Source organism: Anser cygnoides, chromosome 6 (assembly GCF_040182565.1).
Source record: "Anser cygnoides isolate HZ-2024a breed goose chromosome 6, Taihu_goose_T2T_genome, whole genome shotgun sequence".
Taxonomy (NCBI): Eukaryota; Metazoa; Chordata; class Aves; order Anseriformes; family Anatidae; genus Anser; species Anser cygnoides.
The window spans coordinates 25,057,322-25,078,539 of record NC_089878.1 but is presented as its reverse complement, the minus strand read 5'-3'; the positions used below and the strand labels follow the sequence as shown (position 1 = coordinate 25,078,539).

The 21,218-nt window shown below is 39.4% G+C and overlaps 1 protein-coding gene across 1 annotated transcript in view; it reads right to left on the bottom strand.

The window, feature by feature from the left end:
- Positions 1-3,902: 3,902 nt before the first annotated feature.
- The window catches only part of PLA2R1 (phospholipase A2 receptor 1), a 41,511-nt gene continuing 24,195 nt past the window's right edge, over positions 3,903-21,218 (bottom strand). The window contains exons 17-30 of the mRNA XM_048072281.2: positions 20,945-21,102; positions 17,967-18,031; positions 17,492-17,595; positions 16,075-16,217; positions 15,013-15,130; positions 14,140-14,270; positions 13,448-13,592; positions 11,342-11,580; positions 10,651-10,819; positions 9,428-9,568; positions 8,893-9,009; positions 8,271-8,447; positions 7,566-7,595; positions 3,903-7,353 (exon numbers count right to left, since the gene is read on the bottom strand). Coding sequence (XP_047928238.2) covers positions 7,139-7,353; positions 7,566-7,595; positions 8,271-8,447; positions 8,893-9,009; positions 9,428-9,568; positions 10,651-10,819; positions 11,342-11,580; positions 13,448-13,592; positions 14,140-14,270; positions 15,013-15,130; positions 16,075-16,217; positions 17,492-17,595; positions 17,967-18,031; positions 20,945-21,102 — 1,952 coding nt within the window. The 3' untranslated portion in view covers positions 3,903-7,138. The remainder of the gene's footprint in view (positions 7,354-7,565; positions 7,596-8,270; positions 8,448-8,892; positions 9,010-9,427; positions 9,569-10,650; positions 10,820-11,341; positions 11,581-13,447; positions 13,593-14,139; positions 14,271-15,012; positions 15,131-16,074; positions 16,218-17,491; positions 17,596-17,966; positions 18,032-20,944; positions 21,103-21,218) is intronic.

Below are 21,218 nucleotides of genomic sequence, written 5' to 3'. Positions count from 1 at the left end.
CATTTAACTGAAAAGCACCTTACGGTTTTGACAGCCACAGTGTCCCATATGTAAAACTTCATCTTTGGTACTTGCTTTTAAAACAATTTTTAAAGTAATTCAATTTGCCTCTCAACATCCCACAGGACTAACAGGACATGATATGCAGCAGCAGAGACATTACCTTCTCTCAGAGCTTTTCAGAAAGAATCCTTCTGATGTTACTGAGTTTTAAACACCAGAAAATACATTTAGGTCACCTAAGCATTTAGGTAGGTATGAGATTGCGGATACATAACAGGGAAGCGTGCTAGCATCAGGAGAAACTTCCCAAAAGAAAGGAGTGCAGCCAAGGCAGAATTATGCACAGCCTGTGCAAGGACCATAACAAATTAAGCTGCACATGACTCAGAATATTGTTTTACTTTATGTTGAAAGTTTATGCACACCCAGCTCATTGGCAGCATCCAGCGTTAGGGATCCTGGTTACATACCTGAGTGATCCTGGAAGCATCAAGCTCTGGGATGCAATCTCAAACCAAGCATCAGTGAAGCCACGCAGCCCAAAGCTGCTGATTAGGTCGAGTCTGTCTTTCCTATAGCTTTTATCAGCTCTGCGCACGCTTGGTCTTGGCTTCCAGCAAGGACTTTTCAGGGGCTTCTCACCTACAATGCACACAAAGTTTATGGCAGGAGGAAGTGGCAGAGCAGATTTAATCAGGCTGTTATCAGTTTCAAAGTCCTAAGATCATGCTTTAGAACAAATGGCCTGTATAAATAGCTTCACAAAAGGAATGTACTTGGTGGGATAATTTTCAATACACACTAAAGAAAAGGAAAAAGTGAACAAAAAATACAGAACTTTTTTTTGTGCAGAGCAAGTGGAACCTTTTAATTTCTTAATATGAACATCCATGTGTGAGAAATCTGAAAAGACAGAGAGAGGGTTTTGGTTTCCAGACGACTGTGTCAGTGTGGTCTGAGATGCCTGCTTTTGCCAGAGCGATTGCCTTCTGTTGGTTACCCAGTCGTGGATGGCCCGGTGTAGCCAGGGACTGGCCACCAGTGGCTGCAGTCTGGCGTCCCTGGGGAAAGCAGGCAGGTAGGTGGCCCTATGTGGGCCTGATTCAGAGAACATCTTCCATATTTCCCTCTGTTAGCATGTAGAGGAGCCTAACTTTTAGAGATTAATCTTGCATCTACAGGTTTAGCTGCTGTTCTACTAAAACTATGGTTTGAGGCATTTATTTCTGAGAACCAGAGTGGAGATTTACCTTGTAGGCTGAGGCTGAGAAAAGAGCAACAACTTAGCCAACAGAAGCAAGCATCAGAAATACAGGAAATAGCAGTAGAAGTGTTTTCGCTATTATCTAAGTCTACATTTTGGAAATGATTGCAGTTCAGAACTAGGTTATAAATTACCGCAGAGCTACTTGCAAGCACTCCAGCACACGGAGTCTAGCCGGTTGCCTCAGACACCCATATTTGCTTTGTCACTGAAGGATCACTGAGCACTGAGAGCTGCAGCACAAGGAAATAAGATTATAAAAGCAGGCATGGAAGTGAGACTTTATTAAAAATGTTCCTCAGTGATCTTTTTAATAGTTCAGTTTCTAAAACCAGAATCTAAATCACCGTCATCCTGCATAAAGATAATGGCTATGGAAAGGAATCAGTAACTCCTAAGGTCTGAGCAACTTGGAGAATTAGTTGAGAAATGGAAGAAAAAAAATCTGCTTGCAACAGTGCAGTGGTTACTTATGCAATGGATTTAAAGCGTCTGTTTATATCTTCATTTTCCTTTTCCTACATAAGTTACTAAGTAAAATCCTGCATCAAAACAGCCAAGAAGTAAAGCATTAAAATAAATCCGTTTACTGTAAAGAAGCCCAGCTTTAGCATTTTCAGTGAATTACCTTTCCTCAAAAGGATCAAACCCAAAACATACCACAAAGACATATTGACTTATTTCTTTAATACTCAGGAGCCCAGGTGGCTTTTTCCCATCACGCCCCGAACAAAACCAGACCCACCCACGAACAAAAAGTCTTGCATTACCCCGTTCTGAACATTTCGATGCATTCCTTTCAAGTTTCTGAGAATGAGCTTTGGGATTTGAAAAGCTCTCATAAAACAGCTTTGCAGCAGCCAGGTTTGTGTGCCACTGCTATTTGCAGAGTCCTGAAAGCTGGGAGTTTTGCTACCCATTTAATTAATCTTCAGAAGGATCCAGAGCAGATCCCTGTGACTTTCAGACAGTGTTTTGTCAGCTCTGTGTGTGCCACTACCATCTACTGGCCAGGCTGGGACTGCGTTTCCAAGCTCCCTGTTCAGTGTTACCAACTCCGACTGTTTCAGCTCAGCTAACTGCTCCTGCCAGCTACCCGCGCAAGGGCTGCGTCAGACTGTAAGAGATCAGCACTGCTCTTCGGGGGTTTAAAATCAACATTGCGCTGATCACCAAAGGAAATATTATTCTAGCTCAAGAGGCCTTTTTATTGAGAGGATTTTGAACCCAGTTGCTGAATAGGCACAATTTAGCTTTACACCCAAAAAAGCCTGCTTATATATAAAATGGCCTGGAGGGAGGGTATGCCACGGATTTCATTACGGGGGATTTATTATTACAGGAGCCTGAGGATGCCTGTTATTAAGCTAATGGAGGGGCAACATGATGGAAGAAAAATGTAGGAGGCTAAATTAAATGGGATTTTGTGCCGTGGCGCCCTGGGAACCAGAGCTGGTCAAGTCTCACACAGCGTGCAAAGTTGTTCTTCCTTACACTCCCTCTGGATAGTAGTGTGTAGATTTAAAGCAGCCCCATGGCCTCTCGTCACGATGCAGACACAGCAGTGTGAGCATCTGTGTGAAGGCTGGGGAAGGGAGGAGGCTACCTGAGCAAGGCAGGAGAGCGCTGCACCCAGGAGACACAACTGGACAGCTGAGCCTAGGAGTCACGCTGCCCACTTCCAGCCTTGTGCCACAACCCTTGCTTTGCCCGGTCGTGTCAGACATGTCTCGCATACATACGTTCCTATTGCAGCCTCCTGTCCAGCCAGGATGCAACAAATTCATCAGCATCTCACATCTTTTTCCTCACAGATGCACAGCAAGGACTGCCTAAGCAACCAGGAGGTGAACTCTCTCTTGAAGCAGTCTGCAAAAATAAGCATGTGGTTTTTTTCTTGTTCTTTTCCTTTTTTTTTTGTTTGTTTGTTTTTCTTACTATCTGGCAGACAAGATTTGTTATATGCTGGCCTGAATACACCCATCTCTGACGGGGATACTCTTCCTCTCCAAATCATGGGAGTGGTATAAAATCATCTAACACTTCCCTCTCAATAAACACTCACAAAAATGGGCAGTGCAGAGGAAAATGCAGCCTTCACTTGCCTGCTCAGCCTCTGGTGAACCTGTTTCTTGGACACAGGAAACACTTCGGTGCTACAGCGGAAGCTACTGCTCTGCATCTGTGTATTTCCACCTTGCTCGTGGCAGAAATGAACAGGATCCCACACTACGCAGCCTCTGTAGTCCAGCAGGAAAATTCCTCCAGCCTGTCACCCCCCTGGAGGCCCTGGCTCCCCAGCTGCAGGGAACAGGCACTAGGCTGGGAGAATATCTGTGCATCACCAACGTGCTCCTTTGCGTCCATTGTCTCTACTGACAGCATGTGGCTCCTTCCCCCTCCCAGCACCTCCTGCACGCAGGTCCCAGGACACCCTTGTTCATGGCCTGGGGAACACTGGAGCCACCACACACGTGCGTGGGTCTGCTGGGTGCTGCCAGGTAGCCAGAAAGGAGCCTGCTGCAAGCTGTCCCTCTCCTGCCAGGATAACCTGGAGCAAAGCCTGGGAACTGCTGCTAGAAGACAGTAAAGCCTGGCAGCTAATTAAAGCTGGGGAAAGGAAAACTGCAGCACAGAGAGTTATTATTCACACTTTAATTTTCCAGTTGAAGTAATACAGTGAACGTCACTGCCAATAATATCACAGTCAGCAATCAAAACGTAGGCACCGCATACTCTGATCAGGAACAGGGTAGGAGATCTCGGATTAAGGGAAAACAAACGAGAGCTATGGTAAAATCCATAGAATCACAGAACAACCCAGATGGGAAAGGACCTCAAAAGATCAGCAGGTGCAAACTTTTATGGCAGAAGGAAACCTAGATGAGATTATCTAGCACCCTGTCGAATCACATCTGGAAAACCTCCAGTGATGGGGACTCTACCACACCCCTGGGGAGGTTGCTCCAGCAAATAATTGTTCTCACCGTAAAAAAAAGTTCTTAGAACAAGGAATAGAAAACAATCAACAGGTACATTCTTGAGTGAATAATACTTGCAATTAGAAAAGTTAAATGATGAAAGATTTTAAAAATAAATATTTACAGGACTGTTCCCTCAGAACTATTTCAAAGCATGAAGAAAACACTGCTTGAACTATTTTTCCCTTAATGCAAGATCACGTACATCATAGTCTATGTTAATCAACAATCACTATTTTGAGGTTAGGGTTATTTATTATACAACTGCCCTTCAAATATATTAAAAATGATTACAACAGACTTCAAGGAAAATTGATAAAATGTCTATGTAAGTTTTTTGAAAAAAATATACACCTTCATTAACATCAAAATCTGACACAGTATGCTTAACTAGGTAACAGCGTAAGAGCCTGATAAATGCACGTCCTCTGAGGTGACCCAGCTTACTCTTGCAAGCAAAAAGCATCCTGCAAGCCACTCTAACTGCTGTAAGAAGGCAGTGCGTACACGTGTCAGTGAATGTGATGAAGGAAAGATGTTGGTTTTAGCTCCTCCAACTGTATTTAAATAGGTGAAATTCTCATGGGGAATGGAGTGATGATCACAATCTTTTATTTTTTTTTTAAATGTGAGATTCTGCAAAATTAGCCCCATGGAAGCTATCACACTTCATACACGCAAATAGCAAATGGTCTGGCAACTGCACTCAAAAGCTGCAGTGCACAACCTGTAATAGTGGGCTTCACGTACAAGCAGTCCCATACATAAATCTGCAGATCCACAGCCAAGCTTCAAAAACATTCCTGAAGACTAATGGATGGGGGTCAAACCACAAGACAAAATATACAGAGAAAAGCTATTTAGCTTTTCTGATGAAAAAATCTGATGGAAAAATCCCCTGACAGAAAAAACTCAGAACAAGAACATCTAATAGTTACAGCCACAGAAGTTTTTTGAAAAAGTCGGATGAAAATTGTGTTGGGATCAAATGCATCTGTAGCCTCCTTGACCACGTTTCTTGAATTCTGTAAACACGCACAGAAATATTCTATGTATCAACTAATTAAGAAAAATATAACCCTAGACATAGTTATGACATGAAAAGGCAATTTTTGCAATGTTTATAGAACTGGCCATGTGAAATCTAACTGAAAGGAAGTCATACATTCCTCTGTACGTGCATAAATACTAAATAAAAACACTGCAGTTGGCTTTGGCTGCTTGCTAAGCTCTCAAAAATGTGCCTCCATCTTAGGGCTCTTGCAAAATTCTTAGAATGAGTCACCTTATAACAAACAAACAAACCAACCCAACAACATGCACAGCCCTTCACAGCAGCTTTTAGAGATGACTGAAGGCACAATAATTACATGCTGAGGTAACTCTTTGTGACTAACATTTTGTTTTTCCATTCTGGAACAAAAATAATAATAAAAAATCCTCCAAAAATCATTCAGATATTTTCACAGAAGTGGCTGGAGGATTGGGTAGGGTTGTGGGAGTCCCCCAGGGAGTCAGCATGTCCGCTTTGAACCACTGTAACCTGAAACTGGGTCTTGCACAGCCACCAGCCTGGGAGGGACAACTGGCCAGTGCAAGCTCACTCCTTCGTTAGCACCTTGGTATGACAACTAAAAGTGAAAAGCAGCCTTCTGAGGGTGTGTTTTGGGATTACAAGACTCTCTGACTAGAGAGAGGAGCATCCTTTGGGAAGTGCAGATGTGATTCTCCCTCATTCTCCTTATGTTTGGAGAGCTGAGTCTCAGAAGAGTGCACATAAGTACTGCTTGCAGTAATACTGTAGGTGAACACTAAAGCCATTTATTACTATAACATTAACAAGACTCAATAACAATATTCTTCTTCAAATGGATATTGCCCCAAAGTGTCTTTAAAAGTGGTTGATGGGATTCGATTTCTGAAATAACCTGGGTGAGAGATCACATTGCTTTCTAACAGAGCACCAGAAGCATCTCGACTGAATATATTAACTTTAGGATGATAAAGTCCATACATCATTGTATCTCTAGCCTAATATATTTTATAACGTAAACTAGACATCATGGGCCAAACTACCACAGCTCTGACACTCCCAAATCAGAAGTCACTTCATTTTTCTGCAGGCTTGGAAATCCACCTGGCAAGGATCCACTGCCTGAAAATTAACTCTTCATTTTACAGATGCAATGGGTATTAGAAAGAACTAACCTATAATCCGTGGAATAGGTTTCAGAGTTCCTAAATTCAAGGACAAATTTTAATGCTGGCTCGTGAGCAGCTTCTGCAACACGTAAAAACAAAGCACAAAAGCCCAAACGTTCCCGAAGGAGGAAGCTGCATGGAAATGCCCACTGCTCAGGGGCTTGGACACAATTGCTCTACATGAGGGGTTTGAGGTTTATAGTACGGGAGTGTTTTCAGTTCTCAGCTTTTCCCAAAGAAGCCAATTTCTCCACTGTTCTGTGCATCCTCAACAAATTCTCCCACTAAGCCAAAGCAGTCCAAGCACAGCAGCCCCTGCACGCTTCTAGCAGAGCTGCAAGGGTTTCTCCAGAATTAGGTGCCCTGGGTCACCTGAGAAGGGGCCGCAGACCCCTCTGCCACCGAGGAAGCTTGGGCTTGGTGCTGGTGAGATCAGATGTGCCTGGTGCTCAGCTCCTCACTGTTCACCATGAAAACCTTTCAGAAACTGCAACAAATGCTGCAACAAATTCAAAACGAAGGAAAGAGCAGTGGCTGCTGCTTCGCTCCTCTCACCACTCTTCCAGCAGCATTTAGGTGTCCTTGCTGATGGCTGAGAGGATGAGCTGCAACTGGCTCATGGAAAGAAAAACGCTGTAGGATGTGGAGTTCAACACCGAAGACCTGACTGCTTGTTACTCCTGATGGATTAATTGTCATCTCTCTCAAAATCAGAAATGAGGATGCTTTCTTCCAAAGCAGGAACATCAGCGTTAATCTGTGGAAAATAGGCATTTCTAATCCACAGTATCCTGCTGAAGAGTCTGTTGTTCTGTTTGTACAGGCACCACAAAAAAATGGAAATGGCAGCCAGCATCACCAATGTTACAAGAACAGCCAGAGCTGCAAGCCCAGGGTGTGATGCTGAAATGGAAGAATAGAGATCATTATTACGCAAATATAGTTACATTTATAAATTATTTTAAATACAAAAATACAAATATTTCATGTAAAACACTCTTCATATGCATTTTAAATCACAGGTTTAACAGTTAAAAAAGTAATCTCACAAAATATCAACCCAAAACATATTATTATTCCTTATAAAAATTAAGAAAGGACCAGAAGGAACTTACATTTTTCAGAGGGTGCTGTTGCATCAATATCTGAAATAGAATCAGAACAGTCAGAAAACTATCGACAGAACTAACAAAAATTAGTATATATACACTCAGTGTAACATTGACACTCAGAAGACAATCTTCCCCAAAACATACAAGAGCAGGCTGTTCCTTGTTTAACTTTACTCATGTCAATAGGATTACAACAGGCCAAGTTAAACACGACTAAGTCTGTTACCTAAAATATCTTAAATTTAGAGGAATGTATTACTTGGCATTGTGGCAAGGATGAACAGCAGTACTTACACACTTTAGAATGTGTAAATGCATGAACAGAAGAGTGCAGTGGTGGATTATTTGAGCTATTGGTCCCTGCAGTGATTTTGGCATTTTGGGTGAGCTCTCACAACACTTCAGGTCTCTTGCAGATATGTTTTCCCATTGCTCACATCCGTGCAGGTGCACACACTGCGGGGTCTGTGGAGCTCAGCCTGGCTCTCTGCACACCCGTACAAAAGAAAGTTTACTGCAGCATGCAGCAATAAAAAGGCTGCACAGGTTCCTCATAGGGAGGTTACCCTGGCTGGTTTGTTCTTCCACAGATATTTTTTCTAGTACAAAGCAAAAGAATTATTAAAATGAAAACTAAGAGAAAGTAACAAGGAACACATAAACAATGGTTATAAGGACACAATCACCTGCTTCTATGAAAGCACATACCTGCATCCATTTTACATACAAATCCTTTTTTTTCTCTGCACGGAGATATTTGCCATATACCATCTGTGGTCCTCAGGCTGATACAGAAATTCCCTCTGAGATGATCAAATTCAGGCTCTCTGATGCCCCAGTTAGAATAATTTAAGGGAGAGCCATCAGACCAGGAGACTGTCTCATCTAAGGGAAGAAGTTATAAATCATTACAAAATGTCATTGTGCTTTGGTAAGTATCTGTGTTTCAGTTGGATTTACCTTCACACACACAAAAAGTAATACTGTATTAAAGGAATGTCAGGATTTTGTCTGCTTGGCTATTGTAATCCTTTTTTGTTGCTTAAGAATTTAAAAACATACTACATAGCTGATACAGAAGATAGCTTGTAGTGCTTCTTTAAGATGGAAATAAAGGCCCTCACACACATGCATACATATTGACTATTCAGAAACCTATTAAGTAACAATTACAGAAAATTTTTGGTACACAACAAACAGGTAATAAACAGTGAAAAAAGTTTCAAAAGATAATACTGCTTTGGAAGGGGCTTATACCAGCATTTAAAAAAAAAATAAAATAAAAAAAATCCATATTCTTACATTCAGTTCGCTTCCACCCAAAACTTACTATCTGTAACATGCAGGATGTTCAACCAAACCATTTGCACAGAATAACCCAAACTGTGCAATTCTTCCAGAATGAAGGCGTTTTCATCTTCATCTTGAATAGTCAGAAGATTAGATCCTGCAGATTAAACACAAAACAGTTTTTCAAACAATCCCTTCAATTAAAAGGTAACATTGCCTTTTAAAAAGTTAATATGAAGAACCTTAATTGAAAAGGTTGAAATGTCTGGTTATACATTATAACTTCTTAAATTTGCAACTAATGTGAAAATCCTCAGGTTGATATAAAACTCTTCGCACATCATTTTAAAACAATTTTGAAGGGAAGAAATAAGTTTTGTGTCTTATGCCAGAAATGAGTATTTTCATGTGGAAAGGAACATTTTTTGATGTATGTAGCCTCCAATTTTGTAGTTGACTTATGATCTCCACTGTTGTTATCTTGCACTAGAGAAAATACATGCTGTGATTTTCAGAAGAATGTGGGTTTTTAAGATATCATGATGACATTTTATAGCTACAAAATAATCACTTACCTTGATTCCTGCAGACTTCATATGCAGTATCAAAACTTGTGCCCTGAAGAACTGTGGTAAAACTGTAGCAACTGTTTTTGAATTTGATCCAGGGAACAGTTTTTTCTGAACATAAGCCTTTATAGTCAGTGAGTTTCTTCTCTGTGATAGAAATAACAGCACAGCTTTATTGGCACTACAACATATACATTAATATAACATACCACACACTGTTTTGGAATAATGCTAATAAGCATGTTATTCTGTTACGTCTCTATTTTTCAAAGTGAAAATCTAGTGACTGTATACATTTGTATTAGAACTGTAAAGCTGCTTTTATTCCAGATGAAAATCCTTGAGGGCTTGCACAGTAATAGCAGGATATTTATCTAACACAGAGTGATGTGCACGGGGAGTTAAGGAGCATCCGGCAGGCACTCTGGGCTGCCCAGCATCTCTGAGGAATTTCCAGGGGCTGCAGAGCTTCTCTCCACAAAGCCACAAAGATAACTGAATGCCAAATACCATGGCACGGAGGCAGATAAGAGCTACCCATTGGAGTGCAGCAGCCAGCCTCTCCAGCGTACAATGTACTGTGCCAAAGAGCCTCCCTGAGCTAGGGTGACCACAATTTGGAGAGCTGGATGCTGCCAAGGACTCTGCAATCCTAGGCTGAGTGGTATTCCAGACCTGAATTCTATGTTCAAATGAAGACCAGGTAATTGATAGAGCTCTGAGGAAACTAAACGTATTTTAGGATACAGGAAATTATTCTCACCTTTATTAAAAAAAAAAAAAAAAGTTGCAAAATCTTTTATGTGCAATCAGTGAAGATGTGACTTATTTTTCACTTTGCACTAAACACTTCTCTTTTCCCATTCGACAGTTAATTGTAATAAACTGAATTTATTTCCCTTCAAGCCAAGTTATTAACAATCATCATTTTTCTCAGATAATATAGTATTCACTGAAGAGAGAAAGTAATTTTCCTGTTTCTTTCCTATTATGGCAGTTCTCTTTCCATTTTCAGATGGACTGGACCTGATGGCCAATATTTTATGGGGAAAAAAAGGCTTTGCAAATAGGAGATACAGCAAGAAAATACCAAAAAATATATTTCAGTTTTGAATAAAGTATCAGCATTGCTTAACCTCAAACTGATTAATTTCATTTTATATACCTCCACTGCCCCTACACACATTTGCAGCTGCGAAGATTTAATATAAAACTTAACTCCAACTTACTAGGTGGCACATGGCAGACTGCTCCTTGCAGAAGTCGTTCACAGTTTGCACTCTTCCAGTGCCCCGAGGTATCCATATACACACAGCTGCCAAAGGCCTGGGACTCGTCATCTTCCCAGAAGGTGAACAAGGACCTAGTCCCATCCGACCATTCAAAGTTAAGCCCGTTCTGCCAAACCAAATTTTACATTATTCCTCTGATATACTTTACCAGCATACAAATGCCTTTTCTTCTGGTGGCATCCTGACCAGAGCTCCTTCTACCCCTCCTAAGGCTGGGTTATAAACACAAGGCAGTTCCAAAGACCCTCCTGACTTATTTCTAGGAGACCACAAACTACATCTAACTTGCTGTTGTGTTTGGTGGGTGAGTATTTGGGTCATCAAGTGCAAGTGATTACTGGGCCATAAAGCAGCTCAAAATGAACCGTAATTTGAATGTTAACACTACAATATATATAATTTTTTAGGTTTTTTTTTTTAATATTTTCTATGGCTTTCATTTTTCAGTACTCACTGCACCAAACCATCTCTCATTAAATCTATGTATCACGTTGCAAAACATAGCTAGGGCTCAAGCTGGAGTTCCACTTCCAGATGCAAACTTCCCGTAAGTTCTAGTGAAAGATACAGCTTATTAGCTTGCTAATGAAAAAAAAAATATCACATAGACAGTGAATCCATTACGCACATCCGCAGTGAACAGCCCGATCCAGTGGTTGTATCCCAGCCGATTCACAATGACTGTGAGGAAAGCTTGGTGATACTGGTCTGCAATGCTGACCAACTCGGCTCCATTTGCCATGCAGGTTTTTAAAGCTGCAGACCATGTAAAATTCCCACGTATTAAGTTATATGTTCTGTTTGCATACTCTAAAGTATCTGGCACAGGGTACATTTCAGATGCGTTGATGACATGCCTGGATGTGTCTGTTATAAACAGAAAAAAGATTATTTTTTTTAATGGACAACTTGAACACAGTGGAACAACTCATAATAAAATTAAAACGATGCATAAAAACAAATCGAAAGATTGCAAACTCCTTGATTTCAGGAAGGCACAGCAAACAAAAAAATAGCTGACTACTAGAACGGTATCTGAAATTCCATCATAGCACAAAACTCATGACAGGAGTGAATGAATATAATGTGTACCAAAAGAAAAACCTGGACCGAGTTGGTTCCACTGAGTGGACCTTTGAAAGTCTGCAGGAAATCACATGGGATCTGGCCATATCCCAGATGTGGGCTGCAGCATGCTCTTAACCCTGACTCCTTGCATGTAATTTAGAGCAGTTCTTTCTTGAAGGGTTATTTGTAATCTTTTCCAAGCTCAGTTCACAGCACAACATGTGGACTCACAAATAATTGTACAGACATAACTGAGGGGATGACAAAAAGTTGCTTCGCTAAGATGTGGAGTGTTTATAAATTCAGTTTCCTTTACAGCTAACAAGAGTGTTAAAAAGCATCTTAAAGAAGTAAGTTAACTGATTCTTTGTAATCCACAAATCATTTACAGTTTGAGATTTCTAAGCAGAAAAAGTTCTGCTCTTGAGCTAACTGAAGCGCTCTGTTTTGTTCCAGCTTTCAGTGTGTGTCACTGCTTAAAAAATTAAATCAGGAAATGCAGTAAAATGCTGACATAATCCTAACACAAGCATCACTGCGAGATTAGAGCCCAGTTCAGATCTCCCTCCTGGCAGGTTCCCTCCTGGACAGCCTTTTAAAGCCATTTCTGCCTGTTTGGAGCAGCAGCAAGGGGGTTAAGATGAAAATGTAAACACAAACCAATCAGAGGAGGAAAATGCATTTTTTTTTCCCTATACTGTATGCAAGATTACTCCTGCACTCCCCACAACTACGTTTTGTAATAAATGATGTCAAACATGGTTATGGTTTGCAAGAGCCACATGTGAGTTCTGCCCAAAGTGTGCTGGTTTACTCTATTTACTCCATTGAGCCTCTTGCGGAGAGCCGCAGGAGCTACTTCCTCTTTAGGGCTTAACTATAAGGTGACAGATAAAGCTGAGCCATACTAAACCACCACCACATCCAGTACAGCCCCCAGAGATGCTCCACAAAGGCTCAGACGACAGCCCTGCCCTGGCTTTAGAGTGCACACTTTGCCACCAGTCCATTTTGGAAACATGCTGCAGCAGCAGCACCAGCAATGCCCACGATGTGCTCAGGGTCAGCAGCAGCTCCCACCCGAGAGGCAGCTCTGCCGCTCAGCTCGAGCAAAAGCACAGAGAAACAACGTGCGTTCCCTGTGAAAGCCTGCTGCTTCTGGCAAGTGGATGTTACAGCGACAGAACTGGAAAAGCAGGAGAAGAAAAGCCAAGCTATGACTGATCAGCCAATTGGCTTGTACTGTTTACAGAAATACATCTTCTAGAGTCTAGTCTGGTCCGAGATTGCAAGTCCAACAACAACAAATATTTTCATTCAAATTATCCTGTTTTGCCTTTTGTAATTTCATGCTGCTACTCTGCTTACAATGACAGACAACATCAAATTCCATCTCTAGTCTTAAATCCACAATATGTAGCTCAAAGCTAGGAACAAAATTTAACAGCAAAAGAATTTTTGAGAAATTACTTCAACATCACAGCTATTGATTTATTAAATAGTGTAGAGCTAGTCTGTTGAAATATCAAAGTAAAACTACCTTAAAAATCTTTTATGGTTTTATAGACACCTCTAACAAGCTGCTTCTAGATGAAAATAAAGTGAATAAAGTGGAATTCAACATGAGAACAAATGAGAATAGAAGCAAACCAAAACAAATTCTTACCCTGCTTTTTTTGGCAAACAAACCCATAATTTTTCTCGCAGTTTTCTAAGTACCATTTTCCCGTAAAATAAAAATTCGGGCTATTTGATACCAGTGTACAAAGTGGAACTTGCTCTTCAACATTGGCACTATTATAACGCTGTCTCTGCAATCAACACAGAATCTTACATTAATTATAAAAGCCACCATGTAAAACAAGACATAATTCATAATTAGCTGAAAGTCACTATTATAAATAGGTAGAACAATAAGCATTCACATAAATACTATTTGGAATAATGGCCTCATAGGAAAATATGTTGCAAACTTGCACTGAACAAACTAAAACATTAACCAAAATAATAACTAATTTGGTGTAGAAAATGTACTAAAATATGAAATTCAAAATATTATTCATAAACTTTGCTCAGACCTAGTATAAGATACCAACCATGTAATTTAAATCCTGGTGCTTGACTGAAATTGTAAAATAATGGGACTACAGCCATAAATTACATAAATAACTGTACAGATAGTGCTCTTTTTGCAACCTCTAGCTACGCTCATAAAATTGTGCCCACAGTTGTTTGAAGTTGCAGAAATTAAGAGAAGACTAATTTGCTATAACAAGTTAGGCCTTGTCTTTGTGGCATTTATGATGATTACAGCCAAAACAACAACTCAACGTCCTTAAAACCCTCAGAAATACTCACATGCACTGCTTGAATTGGAGACCAATTGGAATACATCGGAGGATTTTCATTCACCCACTTTTCATAATCATCACTCTGGAAGCCTATCCAAACACTAGTTTTCCGTCCAAATAGATTCATTGTTATGAAAGCTGAAAAATGAAACAGAAGTAAAATATCAAATACATTAAACTGGTAACCATTTGGCTGAAGTCTCTTCCAACACATTAAAGCACTGAAAAATTAAACTACCAATCAAAGGCGTTACCTACTTACTAGAAAGTAGGAACATGAGTGGCATTTCATTGTCATCTAGCTATAAATTCAGTAACACTAATTAACTTCAGCCGGGTCTAGGATCTAGCCTATTAACTAATAAGTCTTCCAGAAATTGTGACAGTAGCTTGAACAACTTAAGATGGAGTACAACTTTATTCAGGGTACTGGATCACTGAAAAAACTTTTTTCATTTTTGGTGAAAAGAAATATTTCTCAAATAAAGATAGCCAATTAGATTCTTGCCACCTCCAAACAGAACGTTTTACAAATGCATGGAATTCAACCACAGATTTTTGTGAATACAGATTTTAAATATTCCTGAATGTGCTAGCATTCACTTCTCTGACATTTCCAGACTAGCACTTTGTGCTATACTATAGATCAGATTTTAAGTAATATTAATGGATAAAAATGAGATTGCTTTGACAACAGTGTGATGTTGTATTCTTTATATTTTGGGAAAACAGGAAAGAAAACACATACTGATCTGTTTAAAGCAGTGGAACCCTGAGTGGGATTTGTGTGATCTTTTTTCCTAAGTCTGTATCCAAGATTAAACTTTACTAAAGCATCACAGTGAAGATGAAATTTCATTTATTTAAAAATATTTTCTACCTTGTTCCAGTTCATCTTCGAGGGAAGCGAGGGAACCATCATATCTACTGCAGAATGCTTGTGCAGAGTACCAGCTCCTCAGGTGGTCTGGATCCTTTGGAATTTGTATCAAAAAGCACTGTTTCAAAAAATAAAAGACTCGCTTTGTTTTGCCTCCAGTTTAAACTGCTCACCAGTTATTAAGAGTGCTGGATCCACAGCCTCCGATGATGCCATGCGGTCAGTAGCATACTACTGCATTTCACATAAAGACACAGGTCTCCTTCCCTGCTTTTTCAGTGTCTAACCTCTCCTGCTGAGAACCGCTGGATATCATCAGGTGGGCTAGTTAGGATCTGAATCATTGCCACTGAAACACTTCACACACTTTACTGAACCTATATATTTCATTAGTTTCTGTCATGTATTGGATCATTTCCACGTTCCTGGTACTGGTGTTCAGCTGCACTTAGGCTTGGATTCAAACTGTTTGTTTAAAAGTAAATGTGATCTAGGCTAAATTTATCATTATAGTCACAGCATTTTAGTGCTGGGATAAGCCTGGTCACCTCAATGCACGTCACCATTAAGGAATGTATGTGTTTAAGAAAAGCCTAATGAAGTGACTGCCTTTGAAACTTCAATTTCAAATAGGCTTTGGTTTATAAGCACCTTTGACAAACACTATTTGAAACCACATCTTTAGGAGGATGACATCCATTGTGTACACCAAGGGGTCAGAGTTCTGTTTTTAGGCCATAACAGAACTGTCATAAAGGGAAAAGGCATGGAACAGGCTTTTTGATAGCATGTGTATACATATGCTTAGAAAGCTTTTGCATAAATAAGTATACATTTCCTTTAACTAAAGTAAAATTTAACACCATATTAAGGCAACTTCTGTGTACAAAGCTACTTAACAGCCATAAACCTTCATATCACTATGTCAGTATTCACAAACCTAAGGGCCCTTTCAAAAACGAAGAAAGTCTTCAAATACTGAATAATCTTTAAGAAGTCCAATTACTGTCATAAATATGGAATGCATTTTGAATAGTCAAACAGCAGGAAAAAATATTTTACTTTGAATCCAAAGTGCAACCAGCCCTTGGGACATATTCCTTGTTGGTTCTGGTCTTTTGAAATCTCTTTCTCAATTTTCCATGCAATTTTACGTTTACAAATACAAGGAAGAGAAACAGTACAGTTTTCATCACCCCAGAGTCCTGTGTAAAAAGAAAAAAAAAATCAGAGTTCAATATTCACCTGAGAACTGGAAAGAACGTTTTTTTAGCTTAGATATTGTTAAGAAGGGTATCCCCTTTATTGCTTGAACAAGTCAAGATCCTACATCAAATACATTTGGACATATCACATTATACTACATATGATGGTCCACGGGGCTCATATTTTTTTATTCACAGATTGATTTTATTAAGTTAAACCAATTCCTCTACGCTGAGTCATGTAACATATGCCTATATCATCATTTAAAAAAAAATATCAAAAAATGAATTATATTAAAAAAAAGGAAACATATAGAAATGATGTCTTCCAGATAAAATAGTTTGACTTCCTTTCATTAAAAATTGTTGGCAAGATGCAGGTACTGACATCCAGTGCTGACCTGCTTAGAAGGAAAACAGATTTTTCAGTGGAACACAGTGCACTCAACAATTTGCTGACCTGCTCCCATCTGTTGGCCAGCTGATGGGAGTGGGCAGGATGCTCTTACCCTTTTTTTTTCTGTTCAGTTTTGGCTTTTGGATTACAGGAGTGCAACTGAATTACTTTTTTTCAGCTCTTCTCATAAACACAAAGCTGGATATTTTGTCTTTCCAAGGAACCTGACATGTTTACCTTATCATATGACTCACAGATCAGAAAACAGAGACTGAGAAATGATAAAAATCACTGGAACTGGCAACATTTTAATTTTTTTTTTTATTACAGTAGCAAAAGAAAGATCTATGTGACGATCTAGAGGCTAGCACCATTGGATAACAAAACATGGTACCCAAAATTCTTCAGCAGATTGGCTATGCGATCAAAAATGAGATAGAAACCTGAGTATTTAAAAATGTTTGCTGATATAAAAACAGTTTTTGAAAGTCAGAAAAACTGCAGCTCAGTCCATCTGGCTCTTTTGGTTCTGAGAAAAGTGACTGTGAAAACCAGCAACGCATCAACACTTTTTGCTGTGCCACATAATAGATTCTTAAGTAAAATTAACGATTCAGTATCACTGGAGTATTTATATTTTGACATTAAAATACTAGAACTATTAATATACTTTTAAGCCCTATCACCTTTGTCTCTGAGCAAATTCACGATACTTTGCTGCTCTTTTCTTAACCATAAAAACAGCTATGCAATCTATAACCATGTAAAAGATTGTAATACAAACTGCACTTCTTGAAAGCAATTAAAAACATAACCCCCTTTGGACAACAACAGAATCAATTCACAACTCCTGCAAAACATGAAATATAAAATAAACCTGTTTGTGATGAAATGAAGCCACATCTTTTCCCTGGTTTACGCAGATCTGGTTCTCTCCCTTCATTCCAGTTCTGATATGTTACTAGTGATTCATCTCTCCAGCTGCACAGAAATGTTAAGAGTGTAGTTACACTTTTCCCTGTCCTGACCTAAAAATACAGCCCCCATTAAAAGTGTTTGTAAGTAGATACAGGGTAAAAAGTGCCCACTTATTAACTAAGCGTTAAAACAAGCAAAGAATGGGTTGGTAGTCAAGCCTTTGGCTTTCATCTTTTGTACCCCTTTCAGAAGAAATACTGCAACATGGAAATAAATGAAGGGTAATATATTCTGAAAGGTATTTACATGAAAGCCGAAGTTGTCTCTTGAATATCCCACTCAGTCATCAAACAGTTTTAGCCCATCAAACTGAACAGCAGCTTGTAAACAAGACATGCCAAGTACAAATCAGAGCAGCTGAAGCACACTCTTACCGAAATTCATTGCTGGCATTTTCTGCATGCAATCCAATCCACCAGTGAACATCACTATTCGATAGCTACAAAAAAAATGTTTTGCCATATGTTTAACTGTTGTTGCCCTCTTATCAAAGCATTAACAAACTCCTAAAACCAGACCCTGTTTGTATTCAGGCAAATAGCATCTCCTTTTGGGTTCAGATGGAAAAACAGGTGCTGAATCCTGCCTGTGTGAATTTATGGGACTACTTCTGCCTGACTTCAGCAAGGTTATTCATCTAAGTAAAGCATGACTTAGCCCCCAGTTTCCACTGGACTGCTGATGTAACTTATGTAAACTAGGTTGTCAATTTAAGGAATTTACAGCCTATCTGCCACTTACTGCAGTCTTGGTTCAAAATTACTAAAAATATACAATTATTGAAGTTATAAAGTACAAATATTTCCTCCGAGCATTAAAATACTGATGGCCCTAATGTTTCCAGTATGCTTTCTGAGAGTATTTACATTACTTCTTATAGCTCATACAATGGATTCATAGACACGCTTTTTAGACTGATTGTTATGCTCATGAAAGGTTCTAGACTTCCAGTTGTAGAAGACAAAGTATTATGGATAATTCACAGAAATAATGTAATTCAAACAGCCACTTATTACCACTGTGCTAACTTGATTCTGATTTAAACTATGAACGAGCCTTCACTTTCAAGATTAGTCACTCAAAGAGTCACAGTTTGGGGGTCTTTGGGAAAGTCACCAGGGAAAAAAAGAGTTATGAATGTTACAGGGCACTGTAAACGCTATCTGGCCATTTAGAAGCGTTACTTTTTCTCCAGAAAGCATTTAAGTGCTCCATGTATCGTGGCAGCCATACAGCCCTTAGAGTTAGTTAGGATTTCATAAGCTAACAGCTTATATGACAGTATCAAATTAAAAAATAGACATTTTTGACAAAGAACAAACTCTAGGTAATGCTGTCTGGTTTGGTACTGACTGGTCCTTGAGTTTAGCTTTCTAATCATAGCACTCAGCATACATCACATTTTTTACAGAAGTAGTGAAAAATGTGATTTTAAATCCTGTGTGAAGAAATCTTTACAAAGTTTTCTAATAGCACATACAAATTCTATCCAGACTCCTTGTTATTATTTTAGTGACTGCCTTCCTTACTCCTGCTTCCACAGAAAATCAGTTACAAGCATTTAAGGACACACCTGGCTATACTGCAAAAGTTTAGCCAAAGGCAGCAGGTTTTAAAATAGCTCAATCTGTCATATTCTGAAATGAAGCTTGAAGTTAACCCAATTTCAAATGCAAATGGAGTAAACTTGGCATTCTCACCATCAAATGCTACGATATCCACTACTTCAGTTATGAAGCTGCTTTTGAAAGATCTCTTGTAAGTAAATATGACTTTAAAGAAGGATCCTGATTAGCTATTTTAAGTGATCCTAAGTTGGAAAAATACATCCATTTTTACAGCTTTGTCATTTTTGAAGTCATAAGCATACAGTTTTAGATAGGACAGTAATTTCATGACAGCACAGTAGTCTCTAGTAGACGTGGATGAAGACAGCTATATCCAGTTATGCTGCTCTTCCACTGTAAGCTATTTCTGCCATGAACTGCTGGTTTAAATCCAGTTCATCATGTCTTGATACAAAATTACTTTAGCAAAAGACAAAAATGACACATAACTCACTAGAAACTTAAAAACACCATCTTACTAGAGAACAACTGTCCTTGTGTTTTTATTTTATGTTAAAAGCAGAGAAGGCTGTACGTAACGCAAGCAAAACTACATAAGCATAAGTCGAGAGCTTTTCTGGCTCAGCACTGGTTGTTGTTCTAATGATTACACTTTGCTATCCCTTTACATTACAACTGTAGGATTTTGTCTTCAGTAAGGCAGAGTTTTTCAATTATTATATGAGGGTTTTTTTGTATTTTCCTTCTTTCATTTTACTGAGAACACTTGAAAGAAAACACACTGTTTCTTGGAAATTCATCTGCTTCCGCAGTTATTTCTCAACTTGTGTTACCTCACTGTAGCTCTACAGAAACTCTGCTTTCCTACAGAGAGGAATTTAGAGGCAAGTGTCTTTTTCCATATAAATATGTCCAGTATTAAAGGGGACTTATTCAGGAGAGACCATATAAATCTGCAGAACTAGGGGAATGTTGCCCAAGATGACATACACAGAAGAAAAACTGACGTATTTTGCATGGTCATAAGGACCCATTGCTAGGGTTTGGAACTCTAGATTAAATTAAGGTGCAGGGAAATCTGTATTCAGGAATCATTTTGGCCAGCACTGCCCAGGAGTAATCTTTCCAATCATGGTGTTGAAGATTCAAACTATGAAGACAGTTTCAAACATCTGGATGCACTGCCCACCTCATGCTAATATACCCACTGAGGTGTCCCACACCATTGCTGCTCCCAGACCAGCTGCCACTCACTGAATGGGAACCAATTGCAATTATGAAGCAGTGTGGGATCAGGAGCAATCCTGCTGGGTGCAGAACTGCCACAAGAAAAACTGAGGAGCCATGAGGGGCAAACTTGAACTCAGCTCAGCTGTGCTAGTATCTGCATCCCCTTGGTCACGGAGGGGTAGAAGCAGAAAAAGATAAGTGGGACACACATGTGAGACATGTCTTTCGCTTATACGAATTCATGTCTACCTAATTAGTTTCATAACTTTGGGACAGACAACTGTTTTTTGCTCCTTTTACAACTCTTGAGGGAGACCTGCTCATTAGCACAATGATTCTGCAGATTCTGAAATGTCACTGACTTCTTTAGCTAAGCAGGGCCCCAAGGAGGGATATGGAAAATAAAGACAGCCAGAGAATTATTTCTAAAGTAAAATGTCTTTTGGATTCTACGTGGAGTAATAGGCAATCAGACTTTCCAAAATATGCAATAGAAAATAACCAGTAAAAAAAAAAGTGAGAGGGTTTATTTTTTAAAATTACAGTCTTGTTACCTTCTTAATTTTATTTTCAATAAATGCTTGTTCACCAGAAGAATTTATTGTTGCCATTCCACTACGAAGCCAGCCACAGATAAACTCATAGGTGTCCCAGTCCGTAGGATTTACGTGGAAAAGATACTCTGCTCCTTGGTAATATGACCATGGCAGTTCTAGAAAATGAGCAGAAGAGCGAGAGCTGTGCAGGCGTAAAACCTCACTATAATTCACGTTCTTTGCGACTCACGTGGCCTGCTTCCAGCCACCTGTCACAGGACAATATTCCACA